General features: G+C 36.8%; 1 protein-coding gene and 1 long non-coding RNA gene across 4 annotated transcripts; one reads left to right on the top strand and one right to left on the bottom strand.

Annotated features, from left to right (window-relative positions):
* Positions 1 to 58: 58 nt before the first annotated feature.
* LOC122305276 (U3 small nucleolar RNA-associated protein 18 homolog) lies at positions 59 to 8888 on the bottom strand. 3 transcript variants are annotated; one of them, XM_043117673.1, is made up of 4 exons: positions 8590 to 8887; positions 8417 to 8485; positions 7861 to 8000; positions 59 to 2036 (listed from the first exon to the last, which is right to left on the bottom strand). In XM_043117673.1, exon 4 carries the CDS (start codon positions 2011 to 2013, stop codon positions 313 to 315), a length of 1701 nt encoding a protein of 566 aa, XP_042973607.1. In that variant the 5' UTR covers positions 2014 to 2036; positions 7861 to 8000; positions 8417 to 8485; positions 8590 to 8887; the 3' UTR covers positions 59 to 312. The 3 variants fall into 3 exon arrangements, with proteins under 3 accessions (XP_042973607.1, XP_042973606.1, XP_042973608.1); XM_043117672.1 differs by having other exon boundaries at positions 8417 to 8888; XM_043117674.1 differs by lacking the exon at positions 7861 to 8000 and having other exon boundaries at positions 8590 to 8888.
* On the top strand, positions 3806 to 4314 carry LOC122305278. The gene is made up of 2 exons (XR_006241067.1): positions 3806 to 3991; positions 4077 to 4314. It is a non-coding gene; the product is annotated as an uncharacterized LOC122305278 (long non-coding RNA).
* Positions 8889 to 18708: the final 9820 nt, after the last annotated feature.

The following is an 18708-nucleotide window of genomic DNA, read 5'->3' as shown; positions in this document are numbered from 1 at the left end:
CAGCAAAGATTGACTAGTTTAAAAATGGGATTATGCATGGTCCAGCTGAAAAAGGTGGTAAGGATCAAATAATGCCAGCAGCATCGGATTGCACTCGGTACAAAGAATCGACTGGTTAAGTTACAAAAATCTTAAATCTGAAAAAAAAAATTAGTGCAACAAAACGAAAACAAGCCATCATTGAGCAAAATTTTTGCAGAAATCTTTTCTGCAACCAATACTACAAGCTAGAATTACTACAATATTAAGTGAGTCCCCAAATAAAGAACGGATTCCCGGCATACGACATGAAGTACTATCTCACACCTGGCTCTAGGCTTGATGGTAATGATGTAACTTGTATAACAACACTTTTCCACCTGCATTTCCCATAGCCATGAAGCCACCACCAGGGCTGAAATCTAAACAGCGTGGATAATGTAGGGACTTGTTGAGGGGAGGCCAGTTTGAGAATGTCGTAAATGACGGGACATGCATCAACTTCAAACTGTTCTTCTTCATGCTAGAACAAATCGCTAATATTTGACCATCGTTATTAAATTTCAGAAAATCCACTTTGGTGGTTAGATTTTCTATGGTCTTCATAGGTTTTCTCTTGCCCCCTAAAAACTCCTCTCTGTTGTAAATATTCACGATACCACTGTCTGAACCAGCTGCAAACAGTTTTCCATTCGAGGAAGTGCAAAGAGCCGTACCATTTAAGCAACCTTCATCAACAGCCTTATGGATGCAAGCCATTGTTCTCAAATCCCAGTGGTAGATCTGTCCATCACCACCAGAGCTCAATAATTGTCGCCCACCATCAGCAAAAGCTAAAGATCGAACAGTTCCATTCATCTTTAGTGTACCAATCAGTTCCTTCGTTTTGGAAGAGACCAGCAAAATATAACCTTCATTTCCAACAAATGCAATTGTGCTAGAATCAGGGGAAACCTCAAAAAATTCCAAGCTTTTCTCCTCCCTGCCAACCAGAGGGCCTATTTTATCAATTCTTGCTTTCACTAAATCAAAGCTATAGAAAAACTTTCTCCTTCCTGCTATAATAACCTGAGAACCATCGGGCAAGAAAGATGCCTTCCGAATGGGACAATCATCAAGGAAAATACTTTGTATCTTGGTGTTCCGTTTTCCATCGATTTGATAAAATCTAAGCCCCCGATCCAATCCTGCAACAAGTAGCAACTGAGCATTCCGATGGAACTGAACTGCATTAATTGGACCTTTAGAAGGATCCTCTGTATTTGCATCCACAAGTCTCGAGTATTCAAGAAGTCCAGGCAACAATTTTGCACTGCTCCTCACAACAAGGTCTTCGTTTGTTCGAAGGACATCCTCAACCGGTTCAACATCCTCGTAACCATGGGCCAGTGCTGCCCCATTCTCTTCATCTGATGACTCATCATCAAAAGATGTATCATTACTTGCTCGTGAATCAAGTTTGGCCCAATCTGTGCTGGGGTTAAGCTTAACATGCTGAGCCCTCAATCTTGACACATACTCGGAACCAGAAATCAAACTCTCATCTTCTTCCTTCCTCAGTTTCCTTAATCTGTTAACTTGAGCAATATTTATTTTGGTTTTTTCTTCTTCCTCATCTGCCCAGACAGGTTTTCTTTGCTTAGTTTCCTCCTCACCATTAGTTCTTTCTGGGAATTCTGCATCCTCTTCATAAACAGAGAGCACACCACTTGCAGTTCGGTCCATGATGAACAAAGCAGAACCATTCTCAGCCCAGTCTTGAGTGTCTTCCTTGCCTTCATTCCCAAACTCAACAGGTGAATAGAGGGACCCGAACAAAGAGTTCTCCAGCTTCTTCATTTCTCTGTCTTGCTCCATTGCCAACTTCTCATCCTCTTCCCTGCGTTCTTTCTTTCTCTTAGTCATCCTTAAAATATCCAAATATTCATTTTCAGCGTCTTCATTCCCTTGCAGAGATGAAGGCTCGTCAGCATCCTCCCTTTTAGTCTTATTGGCTCTACTTTTGGAGGGAAGATTTTGAGATATTAAATTCATCTTTAACAAGACAAATCCCGCTTCTGCAAAACAAAAGTGCAATTTTAGTGTCATACAGTATTAAAAACTTGTACAAAATCGAGACAAGTTGTATAAATCTACGTGCCCCAGATAGATAGAATATGGTACACTGGTAAAGCATGAGTTCTAGACAGACTCTTCAGTAAAGGCAAGTTTCTTACTTAGAAAAATGGAAGCCACAATGACACATATCAAGCCAATTTGAATTTGCGGAAGATTCAATTTTACAACGACAATAACAAGTGCCTTATATAAGTTGCTTACAAATGAAGCCGAGAAACACATTTCAAGGAAAATCTTAAGTAAAAAAACCATTGACCCAAGAGAAGATTTTGTTTTGTTTTGTTTTGGTCTTTTTTAGTTTTTTTTTTCTTTTTTCTTTTTCTTTTTTTTTTAAATTTTATGAATAACAGGTATTGCCCAAGAGAAAGATTTGAACGATCATTACAAAATCTAAGGGTATTTGTGATATACACACAAGACAAAGCACATCACATGTTACTCTTACGCAAATCCTGCACAGTTTAACTAATGACATTGGCCTACACCATTACAATTGACTATATATGTAACGCCCCAATGAAAAGCCCAAACCAAATGGCCTAAACTCCAAAAGGACTAGTCAATGATACAATTGGAGCCCCATTAAAACATTATAAAGACAAAAAACTTCTCATTCTCGAGCAATGTGGGATCCTATACACCACATATCCTTACACATCATATGGGGTATCACAATCTATAACTACTAATTACTAGCACCCATGTCAAATTCAATAAGTCTTCACGACAAAAGCAACCAAAAGTCATTAAGTTATGAGCCACATTTAAAAACTATCAATTTCATAACCTCTAGTTTCAAAGAAATGTGTTATTTTTTCTAATTTTACTTTCCTCATAAACCAATTCAACTAGATATCAAGAACCCTACTTATCATATATATATATATATATATATTATCTTATCCGAATAATATAGATTTATATAGAAAATCCAGGACGAAAATCTTCTGTTTGTATTATCTTCAATGGTTCTTGTAATCCAAAATATACTTGTGAACATAATTTCTTCTCACAAGTAGGGTTGTTCACCTGACCCAACCCAGAAAAGCACCTTCCGACATGACGAAAATGATATATATATATATTTTTAAATAAGTAAGAAGTTTATTAAAACACATAATTAGGCCGAAAACAGTAAATTTCTGAGCAGACAGCTCCAAACTGCACATGTTACCCGAACATAATTTTGGAAAAAGGGGTTTTCCGACCCAATTCTGATTTCCATGTCAGCTTTGCACATAAAAAATCCCTCACTCATTATTTACTTTCATTGCTGAAGATTTTTTCTCTTTCACGTTCTCCAATGCCTGCCTGCCTCTCCGTCCAGTCCCATCCGCCGTTCAAATTTTGACAAGCAGTACCTCTTCTACATATGCATGTTTCTGATCATGTCCCGTCAAATCTCCATACTCAGTGAGTAACCTCTCTCTCTCTCTCTCTCTCAGTAAATATATATATGTATAGAACTCTTTCAGTGCTTTCCCCATGCGGTTACTTCCTACCTTCCTTGGAAAAGAAGAAACATCACTTTGACCATCACGCCCACTTCTACTTGTACTTACCCAGCTGCACGACTTGACCTCCACAATGAGCCTCAGCTCACCTAATAAGCTTTCAATGATTCCCATGAAGAGCTGAACCACTATGTATTCTTCTTATGAGATAGGCACCACTGCAGCTATTGAAGAAAAGAAGTTTTGCCTGCTGAGTAATTATAATCACCGCACATACCACTCCATAAAGGAAATGCAAGTAACTAAAACGTCCAAGACATTACTGAGTAACTAAATAAGCCACTACCAAGCAGCAGTACCGCACATTTATTTGAGCTTTCTTTCTTTTCAGTATTTTCAATATCTCCCGTGAATAATGCTGTACATAATCGATATCTCCCGTGAAAAAAATAAGAATAAAAATATTCCCCCCATTTTCCTTTCCCATAGAACAAACATCCCATAAACGACCCTCCTGAGCAGGAGGTTAAAAGGCTCCCTAGAGACCCCAATCTGGGCGAGGAAGGCATTGAAAGGAGACCCACAGGTGGGTTGCTCCTGGCTGATCTCTGGTCTTTGCGAACAAGGCATCTCAGTGAAGGTGACAAATTTGCTGGCAGAGACGTCTTTTACCTTGGGGATTATTCGAGAACCAGAGCCTTATCTAGGGCAGTGAAAGTTCTTGGAAACCTCGTCATCAAAAAAAAAAAAAAAAAAAAAAGAACATCCCATAAACGAAAGCAAAATCTTTTCTTAGACTTGGGTTTCCTTTTTTCCTTTCCATTCTCTCAAGATAAAGCAAAACCTATTTCAGTTCACACTTAAGCGATAATGGGGAATCTCTTCGACTGTGAGTGGATTTTTCTGTCATCTACTGGTTGCTGCTATCATGGCCGCCACGAACTATGGTAATGTTGTAATTGTAAAAAAGAGATATAATTGTATCATTTTTCCTTGTTAATAATCTGGCCCGTTATAAAACTAAGACCCATTTAAACCCAGCCCGCAAAAGTTAAAAAAGAAAGACAGGTGCTAAACACACCGTTCTGATTTCCATCTCCTTCTCCTTTCCAATCCTCTGATACATCCCTTTGAGGCTCTCTCTATCTATCACACTATGTTCGTCCCATCTCTCGCCAGTTCTTCTCTTTGTTCTCTCTCTCTCTTCTTTTGCGCCGCAACCACAGCTGTAGCAGCTCCATAACACCAACACCATTCTCCACGTCGAACGCCACCCAGTAAGCCTTCCTCTCCCTCTCTTTCTATCGGCCCGTCTCTCTCTTCTCTCTTTGCCTGTTTTTAACACACACTCTGTGTCGCTCTACATACTCTCTCTCTCCCCCACTTGCGTCTCATTCTCTCTCCCTCTCTATAGTTAGGCCACACCTCTCCAAGCCACCCAACTCCTCCGCTACTCCCAAAGTCGCACGAAACCTTGGTAAGCCTCTAAATCCTCGTCTCTCTATCTTGGTCTCTTTATCTATGTATACGGTTCCAACTCTCCCTCTCAATAACTATCTCTTTGTACTAAGCTAGTCACCGTGATCCGTGGATGCCGCCGCACCCTATCCAACCATGTGCCTCACTCTGTGGAATCCTCTCTGTAGAGCCACCTCACACTCAAAAATCCAGCCGACCACCACTTCGAGTTGGGTAAGATACTCTCTTGCTTTACCCATGTAATTGTCCTATATTTTCTTCATTGTTCTTCAAGAAACCGAGTTGTCCATGATTGTGTATTTGTTTTGGAGTTGGGTGACTCGATGGCTTGGTTGAAAAATATGGAAATTTCTTAAGGTTGACTATAATGTCATCGTCGGAAGTGGGAAAGGGTGTAATCAGTGGGCTGGTGTTCTAAACATTCCAGGATTTGTGAGTGTGTTTATAATGCTGAATTTGTAATGGAGTTAAGCGAAATTTAAAGAGGTTGGGTTGGATATTGGTGAAGTAGTATTTTGGGGCATAGTGTACTTGGTTCATTATAACCCAACTTGGATTATTAAAAATAGAAGACAGCAGTTTGGAAATATAAAAAAATTATGTAAGAACTTCGTATTCATATTCTCATAATAAAAAAATATGTAAAAATTATGCTAATAGTTTTTAAAGTCTGATCATATAAATGGGGATGCATGCAATAATATTAAATTATTAATGATTAATTATACATCTAGCTAGCTGGCAAACTGGAATTAATTTCCTTTTGCAAATATATAGGATGCCACTGAGGAAGCTTCTAATTGCTTAATTCCTTCTATATATTGTTTTCCCCTTTACAATTCAGATATAGAATCAATTAACAGTGTATACATATATAAAACTATAGGCCTTTTGGAATGCAACAGCGACATCTAAACCACTGATTTCACTAAACTAAAGACAGCAAACGCCACCTTCATATATGCTAATGCATGTGCAGAAAGGTCCACCTAGAATCTTGATAGGTAAATCCCCACTCCCCCCCTCACCCCACCTGTTTTTCTTCCTTTTTTGAACTTTACAGAAAAGAGTGCCTCTTAGAGTCATCCTTGTTATGATGATATAAAGAAAAGAAGATTTTGGGGTTTTTTTATGTTTCCTTCATATATGCTAATGCATGTGCCAATGACTAGAAAGAAAGAGTTGCCTTGCTATTAAGTTAGCTTTCACGTTTGAAAACCATAGTTTTTTCAAAAGTTTCAGTTTTTATTTTAATCTAAATGTAAGTATTGTTTTAAGAAATGTAATCCCTTTCATTAAAATGCATTTTTTTTAACCAATAAAACCTCATATTTCTAAAAACAACTTCTACAAAACTAAAAAATAAAAAACCCACTTACAAAATCTTCTTCCCTTCATATTTTCATTAGACCCCATCACTGTTTCATACTCCAATAAAATCCTCTCACAAAAAAATTCAGTAAAAATATATTGTTAATTAGTATTTACAAAACTACATAAAACTTTAAAAAATTTTAAAAAGCCAAGAAAATCTTACATCCAAACATCCTTTATACTCACTGAACAAACACCAATGCCAGTTAACTACACAGAACAAACACCTCCAAAGGGAACTTAATACAGAAAACGAGACAGTGCCATCACTACAGCTAGGGCTGTTCAACCAGGTTCCAACCCGGAAATCTGGGTACACCCAAACCGGAATCCGGGTTTTCAATCCGGGCCAGAACCTGGACCGGGTTAACCCGGATCAGATCCAGGCCGAAACCCAGTTGAATCCGGTTTTTTAAAAACTCGGATTCCGGGTTCCGGGTTCAACCCGGTTTATTGAAAAATTATATTCGAACAATGTTTTTAACTTTATAATATTTTTATTCAACTTTTACTCTTTTTTTTTTTTTTTTTTCAAAAACCAATAAAACATCTTCACTTAGATCCTTTTACTACTATCCAAGCATGCCCAGACTAAAAAAGTTCCATTAATATTTACTAAAACATGTGGATTGGTTCATAAAAATGAAATCAATATGCAAACGGAAGATAAACAACAAATTCATCAATGAAATCACCAGCTCCATTCCATGTGATCTTTAAAGAATATTTGAATCTTCTCTAAATCAATATTAGACCAAAACAGAGCATTTGATAAGTTACTTGAAGCTCACCCTCAGTTCAAGTTTAAGATGCATATCATGCATTTACCGACTAAATATTTTGCACACTATTTTTAATAATAATAACAACAGTTCACAATAAATTCATTCACAGAAAACTAAAAAAGCACCACCAAAGAACCCCCAATGAAACCTCTTTATTAGCCCAACTGCAAATCATACCAGTGTTACGAAAACCACAAAATAAAACAGCTTTCCAAACAACTGTAGGACACTTATCAGGGTCCACTCAAAACCCATCACAAAACTCAAAACTCAGATGAATAGAACATCCTCTAAGCCGCAGATGAACAGCGTTGCAAAAAGAACCGTCACAGTTCCTCTAGATGAACACAAAGACCCTTGGTAAAAGAAAACTCAAATTTTCTCCACGCTTGACCTCCAACAGAAAATCAAATACCCAAAAGTGTCGAGCATCAAATTTACATTATAAAAAAATTAAAAAAAATTTAAAAAAAAATAAAAAATAAATAAAAAATAAAAAACAGGACAACTCTCTACAGAATACAGTAGACAAAAATCACATTAAAAAAAATCGTCCATCTATCCATTTCAAATGCAAAAACAACCCAAACAAACCAGAGATTCTGAACAAAGCAAAGGTAACATAGTAGAAAAGCATTTAAGCAAGACCCAGAGAGAGGAGAAAAACTGACCGAACGGCACACAGCAAACTGATGAAGACGATTGCGCGACGTGAGGAAGAAGACGGCACGAGGATGAAGACCAGGCACGCGGATGAAGACGTGGCACGAGGTTGAAGATGATGGCTAGGGTTTCGGAGAGAGTTCTCAGACTGATTTCGGCGTAGAGATCAGAGGAGGGGGGGGGGGGGGGGGAGAGAGAGAGAGAGAGAGAGAGAGAGTGAGAAAAGGGTTTTTTTTATTTTTTTCTTTAGATATATATAAACCCGGGTTAACCGGGTTATAATCCGGAACCCGGATTTCATACCCGGATCCGGACCGGATACATGCAGTTTTGAAAATCCGGATTTCGGCCCGGATCAAATCTGGGCCGAAACCGGTAACCGGAAATCCGGTTATCCAGTTTCCAGTGCGGGCCGGGTTTTACCCGGTCCGTATGAACAGTCTATAGCAGCGCATTGACAGTGATCCTTAGAAAATATAGTATACAGATCAATAAAGTAGTAGACCCATTTCAAACACAATGTTTTTTCACAACCCAAATCGAAAACAACTGCAGAGAACACACCTTGGGTTCTCGAAGTCGACGACGGAGCGACACCGGAGTGATGAAGAAGACGGCCACGAGCAAACGGAGCTTCGATCAGCAGAGGAAGAGTTACAAGAATCCATCAATTATAAAAGCACCAACACAGAAACAGACACACACACACACAGAGCATGAAATGGAGAAAAACTAACCTTGGGTTGTAGAATTCGATGATGGAGAGAAAAAGTGGAAGACGATGGCCACGAGGAATGGAGCTTCGATCGGCAGAGGAAGAGTGACAGGAGGATAAAGTTTGGCAAGAGAGAGAGAGAGAGAGAGAAGAAGACGACGACGTAGCAACAAAGTGATGAGACGACAGAGTGACAAAGTGTTGAGACGACGGAGCGAAAAAGTGTTGAGACGACGGAGCGACGATTAGGGTTTCGGCAGTCGACAGAGGAAGGCCTAGGGTTTTAGCACGAGAGAGAGAGTGAGAGAGACGGGGGGGGGGGGGTGGGGTGGGGGGGGGGTTTTGTGGCAAGGAGAAGGAGATGGAAATAAACTGTCAGAACGGTGCGTTTAGTGCCTGTGTTTCTTTCTTCTTCTTCTTTTTTCCTCGAGCTGGGCTTAAATGGGTCTGAGTTTTATAACGGGCCGGATTGTTACAAGTTGGGTTTCTAGTTGCTGGTGGGAAAGAAGAGAAACGGTGAAACTGCATCGTGTCACGTAAGTTAATGGGCCTTAAGTGTCACACCTGTCACGTGTGAGTCCAATATTAGTCTTCTTCTTCTTCTTCTTCTTCTTTTTTCTTTAAATTGCTTAAATGATTTTTTTATTTATTCTTTTCTTCTTGTTTGTCCGTGTTTTATTACTTTTCAATTTTGGATAAAAAAGACTTTTACCTTACCCAAAAAAATTAACCTTTATATTTATATATTTTCTGCTTAAACTAATTATATTAGTTGATTTATGGGAAATATTAGTTGACTTAGCGAAATCAAATATTGTTGTCCCCAAGAGGCATACCTTGTCGAAGCCAATGCCTCGGGTATCACTCGAGCATGAATTTTACATCTAGTTTATCCAACAAAACTTTGTCCAAGAATTAGTGATGAAACTCACACCTTGCTTATCCTACGGATTAGTTTACTTTAATTATGGAGAAATCTAGGATAGTTTTGTTTACATTCAACAAAAATCTTTAGAAGTGATCTATTAACTAAATTAACATACAAGATCGATTGTAATGAATAAATAAAAGTAATGTTACTCAATATCAACCCATTTATCATCTTTTCACAATCATTTAAAGGAATAATAAGGCATTCGAATATTAAATACATACGAGTTTGAATATAAGTTATATGTATTTGAATGTTGAGACCATATATGGTTTCAAAGTATTGTGTAACTATTCGAACATAATATCGTCTTGCTATTTCTATTAATTGTTCAAATAAAAATGATACGTGTTCGAATTGTGAGACTACATTTTGTTCGAACTATTATTATAACAATTCGAACATTCTATTTTCCTCGTATATGCTATTCAAATAAGAAAGCAATCCTTTCAAAACATATAACAAAATAAGCATTCGAAACATAAAACAAAATACACATTCATGTGTTCTAACGCTTGCCAATAAATGTGAAATTCAAATATAATAGATATTAAATATACCACAATTGTTGAAATTGTCATCAAACTCTACGAAGGTCTTGATACAAAATATTAAAAAATACTAGAAAATATTCCTAAGATAGTGGAGGCATAAATTTTTGTGACATAATCATTTGCATATGTTCAAGCATTTCTTGACACTGAATTTCAAACTTCCTCTATCGCTCCTCTTGTTGTTGTCTTAATCGCATCTTTGACGATATTAACTCCTCCAACTTTCTTTGCCTTGATTCTAGCTGCTCGATCTACAATCTTCTTTTCTTTAATTCTTGAGAAGAGTTACTTAATTTCCTTTTAGATCCTGAAGATGTGGTTGAAGGTTTTACACACCAATCTAGACCTCTCAAATATTTAGACTGGGGTTCCAACACTTGAGAAAAAATCTCAACATTGCTCGTTGAGGATTCTTTAGAAGTAGAATCATTACAAAGACCAATCATCTTATCCTACACAATAAAATGTAATTTAAGCTATTAGCTATAAAATAAATATGTAATTAATACTAAATCAAATACCCAACTCTTATATCGTTTGATTGTGCTTAAGGATGAGTCAATTGCCCATCACAATTAATATGTGATTTAGCATGCAAAGTTGTCAGGTTATACTCAGTAGGATTCTTGTCTTCCTATAGACATTAAAAAAATATAATTATGGATTGTTATAAAACTTGTGTTTTATATTTACAAAGAAATGCCAAGATTTGTATGGAAATTCACTGTTTAATAATCCATATAAAAGGCTTGGTCACAGAACAACAATATACACGTACGTCTTTATCTTGTGACTTTAAAACAGAATGCTCAAGATTACATCAAACACAGCATATGTATATAACAGCTATGATCACAAGACCAATTTATACCAACACAGATCCATCTACCAATATATACAGCATCATCCAGATCAGATATATCTCTCGAATCAACAATACAAGCAAGAACAGATATATCAGGATATTACAGAAATCATATAAGAACAAGAAAATAGAAAGAAGTAAGAAAGCAAGGAACGAACACACCGAGATACGTGGTTCGACCCTAATGGTCTACATCCACGGCAGGAATGGCCTCAGAGCTCTTTATTGATGAATCAAATCAATCACAGAGAAGCCTCAGTTCAAATACATCCGTAAGCACTCAAATCTCACAAAGAAATCACACCGATTTCTTCCCTCAAGCTCAAACCCTAGAAACCCTAGAATTTTCCCCCTTTCCCCCTCTGCCTCTTTATTTCAGCCGAGACACCAAAATGAACTCTGCCCCTAGGGTTACAAGAGAACAAGATATATATATATGGTGCATCAGGATTGTAACACGTGTATCGGATCCAATGGCTCAGCTCATATACTCAGATTAAAGGCACAAGCTCCTCACGTGCCTGTTGAAGGCAGATTTAAGCTTCACGGGACTAGTTCGAGCCACGAGCTCTTCATGCACTTAAACACAAAACAAACCATTAGTAAATGAATAATCAACAGATATTAAAATGATTTGACATACATATTACAATTCTCCACCTTGGCAAAACATTTATTTGCCTAATGTTTACAAGTAACCCTCATCATTGGCTCATTCCTGCATTGTCCTCCTAATGAGGACTGACTCTTGATTCCATACCTACTAAGTTCAGACAGTGTCTGAACTTTGACCATGGGACTGACTTGGTCATCATATCTGAGGGGTTATCCTCAGTTGAGACCTTTTCCACACCTACCACTTTGGATTCTATAACATCTCTCACAAAGTGAAGCCGTATATCAATGTGTTTAGACCTCTCATGAAAAACTTGGTTTTTAGCTAAGTGAAGTGTGCTTTGATTATCACAATGCACTATGATGTTACCACTGAAAATATTTAATTCACTTGCAATCCCTTTTAACCATATGGCCTCTTTAATAGCTTCTGTCAATGCTATATATTCTGCTTCTGTGGTGGACAATGCCACCACAGATTGTAAGTGTGATTTCCAGCTAATAGCCCCCCCAAAAGCAGTAAATACATATCCAGTTAAAGACTTCCTAATATCTATGCTCCCAGCAAAATCAGAGTCTACAAAACCAGCCAACTCACAACCCTCTTTCACATTGTTCCCAAAAGTAAGACCCAAGTTAATAGTACCAGCCAAATATCTTAATACCCATTTAATGGCCTGCCAGTGGGGTTTTCCTGGGTTCCCCATAAATCTGCTAACTACACTCACTGCATAGGTTAGATCAGGCCTAGAACAAACCATAGCATACATTATGCTTCCCACCATGCTAGCATAAGGGATTTGTTGCATAAAACTAATATCAGAGTCTGTTTTAGGGGCTTGATCTAATGACAATTTGAAATGTTGTCCTAGGGGTGTAGATACATGCTTAACATGTTCCATACCAAATCTGTTGAGAATTTTAGAAATGTAATTTTTCTGAGATAAGTAAAGCAAACCAGCATTCCTATCTCTTTCAATTTCCATTCCTAGAATTTTCTTAGCAGGACCCAAATCCTTCATTTCAAATTCTGATTTTAGCATGCTTTTAACTTGATTAATTAAAACTATGTCCTTACAAGCCACCAGCATGTCATCAACATACAAAAGGAGATAAACAAATATTCCCTTTTCTTCCTTGTAATAGACACAACTATCATAACAGCTCCTTTTAAAATCATTATTAATCATGTGTGTATCAAATCTCTTATACCACTGTCTAGGTGATTGTTTGAGACCATACAAAGATTTTTTAAGGAGACACACTTGATTGTTTTTAATTTCTTTGGTAAAACCTTCAGGAGGCTGCATATAAATTTCTTCTTCAAGTTCTCCATGCAGAAAAGCAGTTTTAACATCTAACTGTTCTAGATGCAAGTTTTCAAAAGCTGTATAAGCTAGCAGTAGCCTAATAGAGCTGTGTTTAACTACAGGTGAGAAGATTTCATTGAAATCAATTCCTTCCCTCTGTGTAAACCCTTTGGCTACTAATCTAGCCTTATACCTGGTCCCTTCTACCTCTGGTGTGACGCCCCCAAATTCCGTTTGGGATCGGACGGACATTTGAAGCGTCGAGACATGCAACACAAGGTTACCTGCCCCCGTTCATGACATATAAGATGCAATATTCCTAACATGCATCTAACAATATGCAATATTCGCAGCGGATAAATTTTTTGTCTTTAGCAATACTATGCACCAAATTGAAAATATCTCAAATGCTTAAAACATACTTTATACATAAAAATCCATTGAACAACTAAGATCACAACACTAGTCCAAAATGGTTATGATCCAAAAAGTAGTAGAGATGCAACTCAATCGTACAAGTAGTAATTTACGTTAATTACTATATCAACATTTATGTCGCACCGTCACTTAGTCAACTGTGTCTAGTTGATCAGCTCCTGATTCTCCTTCAGGTCCTGTAACAAGATCTACCATTCGGGGGGAATGGTAGTTGGGACTACCAAAGTGAGATTTGATTACAAATCTCAGTAAGTTAACAAAAAAACTTCCACACAAGCTAATGATGCATGGATGTCAGTAAAAGCATAAATGCATAATCAAATTCATAAGAAATTAAAACATAACTTGGAGTACAACATAGCATAATTGACATAACTTAAATTGAAACATGAACTGAACTTGACTTGCAACTTGACTTAGCATGAACTTGCTCTGAAACTTGAATTAACATGAAAATACATACTCCACAGTTGTTGTGGCCCCATGTATTCTACACAAACTTGACTTAACATGAAAAATACATACTCCACAATTGTTGTGGCCCCATGTATTCTATACAAACTTGACTTAACATGAAAAATACATACTCCACAGTTGTTGTGGCCCCATGTATTCTATGTGTAAATACATACTCCACAGTTGTTGTGGCCCCATGCATTCTACACATCACAATGCAGTTAAATACATACTTCACAGTTGTTGTGGCCCCATGTATTCTACATAAACTTGACTTAACATTAAAAATACATACTCCATAATTGTTGTGGCCCCATGTATTCTATGTGTAAATACATACTCCACAGTTGTTGTGGCCCCATGTATTCTACACAAACTTGACTTAACATAAAAAATACATATTCCACAGTTGTTGTGGCCCCATGTATTCTATGTGTAAATACATACTCCACAGTTGTTGTGGTCCCATGTATTCTACACAAACTTGACTTAACATAAAAAATACATATTCCACAGTTGTTGTGGCCCCATGTATTTTACGCATCACATTTGTAGTTAAATACATACTCCACAGTTGTTGTGGCCCCATGTATTCTACACATCATAATGTACTCAAGATGAAATGTGACTGGAATACGAAAGGACTGAAGTCCTGACGTAACATAACGTGACTTGAACATAACTTAGAATACATGACCAACTTGAGATAGAAACATTTCGTAACATGGCATAACATATAATAGACAACATATTTAACATGACATACTTGCAACAGTGAATATTACATGACTTGACTTACATGTAATAGATGACATACTTAGCATGACGTACTTGTAATGTACAGTAATACATAACAGAATATATTATGTAACAGATAAAAATTGATGACAGAATAAATTCTGTATAATAGACAATTACATGATAACTTGACATGGCATGACACATATGATAACATACATACATACACTGTAGTTCTTTTACTTAGCATACATACACAGTAGACTGCTAGTAAGTTAAAAGCTAACTTACCTCGATCTCCGCGTTTCTTATAAAACTTCAAGTGCGATCACGAGGAACTGTAATTAGTGATTCTAAAAATTAGAACTAAATCACTAATAATTTGAAATATGGAAAATACTAACTTAAAGAGTAAAATTTTCATTTTACTCTCTACATGTGGGAAATTGACCGTTTTACCCATAACTTAAGGATTTTGCATACTAACTTCAAAAGTTTCCAAAATTTACATTTCTCATGTAAATTTTGTCCTAAACTTAAATATCAACTCATAAAAATTTAAAACAAAACACAACCATGAAGAACACACTATGGTCGAAACATCCATAGGCCATTTCCCTTTATTTTTGTTGCAATTCCTTCCAACTTCAAAACTCATGCTTAAACCAAAATTTTGCAACAAACATCTTCTAATCCTAAGTTCAAAACCATACTTAAAACATCCATTTAGAAAAATCTAATAATCAACACCAAACTTTTTTTTGTAAAAAGATCTAAGCACTTGAATCACAAGTTTTGACCTTAAATCAAAACATCTCCAAGAATTTCAAAAAATCAAATCTTACTTCTAACATATTCATAATATCATCCTAACATCAACCATGCTTTAAATCATCAAACTAAAGTCACCAAAATCACAAAATAACATTTGGAGTTTTTGGTTTTACACTTAGTCCAAAAACAGGAACTTTTTCCTCAACTAGTTTTGATAAATCTCTTGATCTATGACTTATAAATATATGATCTTCAAACCAAACCATTACATGGTTTAAAAAGATGTCCTAAAACATATACAAGCTTCTAATTCAAGATCACATGGTTAGAAATTAACCAAAACATAAATTTAGCCAAGAATATCCACACTTTGGCTTATCTGAATATCTCTTTGCATAAAATTTTATATCTTTGAAACTAACATCAAATATCTTCAAAATAATAATATAACATGTATACAAGATGTTTAGGATCCTCCAATAAAATTATCAAAGTCATTAGAATAGGTTTAGACCACCAAAGAGTTAAACTTTCTCAAAACAGAAACTGTTTTTCCTCTTCCAGTTTCTAAGTTTCTAAATCTAAGAACATCTTTCATCAAAACCTTTAATCATGCAAAAATCCTCAACCAATAGTCACATATACATGTTAACAATACTCCATAAAAATTTTGGATCAATATCTAACCATTAGCTTGGTCAAAAACTCCAAACTATAACATATTCTCTAGTTTATCTCCCAGAATGACCTTTCTATAGTTTACACAATATTTGACTGACCAAATGATCTTCAAATGGGGCAAATAAGATATCCATGTAAACTAGACTCAAAAAGGAACAACTTATATGAAGGAGACTTTATGATAAAACACTTACAACAGCTTCGAAATGGGCATGCAAAAGAACTCCTAAAAGCTGTCCGAGAGAGAATGTTTGATATTCTTTTAAAGAAACGTGTAAATGAAGATAAGTTCGTGGGTGATGGCTGGAGATGCTTATGGAAGAGATAAGGGAGATGATAAGGTTGGAGTTGAGAGTTGAGTGTGGTTTTCTCCTACCCAAAATATCTATAAAATATTATCTCAAAATATTCTATCCAATAATATCTATAAAAAATCAGCTCAATATATTTTCCAAATGTGGAGTAGACTTGGAAGAGTAAGGTGGCTAAAATCTTTCTATGTGTATTTTAAATCTCTATTCTTAAGATATTTTCCAAATGTGTATTTTGCTTAGGTGTCATGATCTCACACCTTGATTTCCTTCACAATTCCATCTAATGGTTTCTCTTTGTGCCAAGTATCTAATACTATTCATTATGTGTGGTTAAGATCTTGCCAAGTGTCCAAATAAAATATCGCTATCCTAATTTGGACATTTCACACTATGATTTTGAAAATACTGCGCTCAGTACATTTACCGAGGTTACTATTCACTCCAAAAATAAACGTAATAAATTTAGTACTGAAAAATTCTAAATATTCAATTAAGCCTAGTGGTGTAGACTATAATGTATTCTGACACTTTTAACTATCTCAAATAATTAAAAATCGCATTTCTGGCACCATAGTGAGTGATAACACTAACTATGTTGACAGGTTAAAATTTATGCGATTAGTCGATTCGTGTAAACTTACAGAGTTTTCACGAGGTTCCTAAAGTCAATAGAAATTACTTAATTGAATTTCTAGCGGGCTGTTACACCTGGCATGCTTTCCTTTTTCTTATAGATCCACTTGGATCCAACCAGCTTAACCCCTTTAGGTTTAGGCACTAAAACCCAGGTTTTATTTTTATTTAGAGATTCCATTTCCTCATGCATAGCAAGGATCCATTTGGGGGAATCCTTGCTAGCCATTGCCTCTTTATAAGTTTTAGGTTCCTGATTAACTATCTCATCAGCTATTGTTAAGGCATACATAGTTAAATCAGCTTGTCCATACCTTATAGGAGGTTTAATAACTCTCTTTTGCCTATCTCTTACTAGGTTGTAGGAGTTGGCTCCACCTTGAGCCATGTCCCCTGAGTCTTCTTCCTCAGGGTGATTACTTTCCCCAATTTTAGGTTCAGATTGGGCCTTTACTTGCTCCACCTCAATCTAAGATCCTCTTGGGGACTTAACAGTTTCTTGGTCTACCCTTTCTCCCTGTACCCGAGCCATTTGTGACTCATTAAATGTCACATCCCTGCTTACTATGCTATTATATCTTCCTGGTCCATCTACCCACAGCTTATAACCCTTAACACCTTCAGGATACCCTATAAAGATGCACTTAAGTGCCATAGGTTCCAACTTGTCAGTTTTTGAATGTGCATAAGCAACACACCCAAAAACTCTTAGGTAGTCATACTTTGGAGGTTTTCCAAACCATAACTCATGAGGAGTTTTAAAACCTATGGCTGATGAAGGACACTTATTAATAAGATGTACAGCAGTAGTGGCAGCTTCTGCCCAAAATGTTTTGGGCAGCCCTGAGTTTGACAACATGCACCTTACCCTTTCCAATATGGTTCTATTCATTCTTTCAGCTAGGCCATTCTGTTGTGGGGTTTCCCTTACTGTTTTATGCCTAAGAATTCCTTCCTTTTGACAGTACATGTTAAACTCATTTGAGAGAAACTCAAGACCATTGTCAGTTCTTAAGATCTTGAGTTTTCTACCTACTTGGTTCTCCACAAGGGTCTTCCACTCCTTGAACTTTTCAAAGGTGTCACTCTTGTTTTTAAGGATGTAAATCCAAACTTTCCTAGAGTAGTCATCCACTAGAGAGAGGAAATAACTTCCCCCACCATGTGAATTTACTCTTGCTGGTCCCCATAGGTCAGAATGAACATAATCTAGGGTTTGCTTAGTGTTGTGGATTGCTGACTTAAAACTAACCCTCTTTGCCTTTCCATAGATACAATCCTCACAGAAAGGCAAGTTTCCTAGGTTTGGATCACTCAGCAGCCCTTGTTTTTGTAATTCTAAAAGCCCCCCTTGACTTACATGCCCAAGTCTCCTATGCCATAGTACAGCTTTGTTCTCTACTAAGTTTTGAGTTGGGGAAGCTTCCCCAACTACTGTTTTCCCAAGTAGTGTATATAACCCATTTTTTATTTCTCCTTTCATGATAACTAAGGAACCCTTAGTAACTCTAAGTACCCCTGCCTTAGAATTGAAAGAATAACCTGCCAAGTCAAGCATACCAAGAGAAATTAAATTTCTCTTTAATTCAGGTATGTATCTGACTTCACTCAAAACCTTTTCAATTCCATCATGCATTTTAAGCCTAACTGACCCTATTCCCATGACTTTGCAGGACTTATTGTTGCCTAGAATTACATGTCCCCCTTCTTGTTCAGAGAAAGTCTCAAACCACTCCCTTACTGGACACATATGAAAAGAGCATCCAGAGTCCATTATCCACTCTGTTTTTGAGTCAACCTCACTCACTGTGAGTACCTCAGCACTCTCATAC

Source organism: Carya illinoinensis, chromosome 3, assembly GCF_018687715.1.
Source record: "Carya illinoinensis cultivar Pawnee chromosome 3, C.illinoinensisPawnee_v1, whole genome shotgun sequence".
NCBI classification, from domain to species: domain Eukaryota; kingdom Viridiplantae; phylum Streptophyta; class Magnoliopsida; order Fagales; family Juglandaceae; genus Carya; species Carya illinoinensis.
Note: the sequence above shows the minus strand (reverse complement) of the source record. Positions and strands in the feature narration are given on the sequence as shown.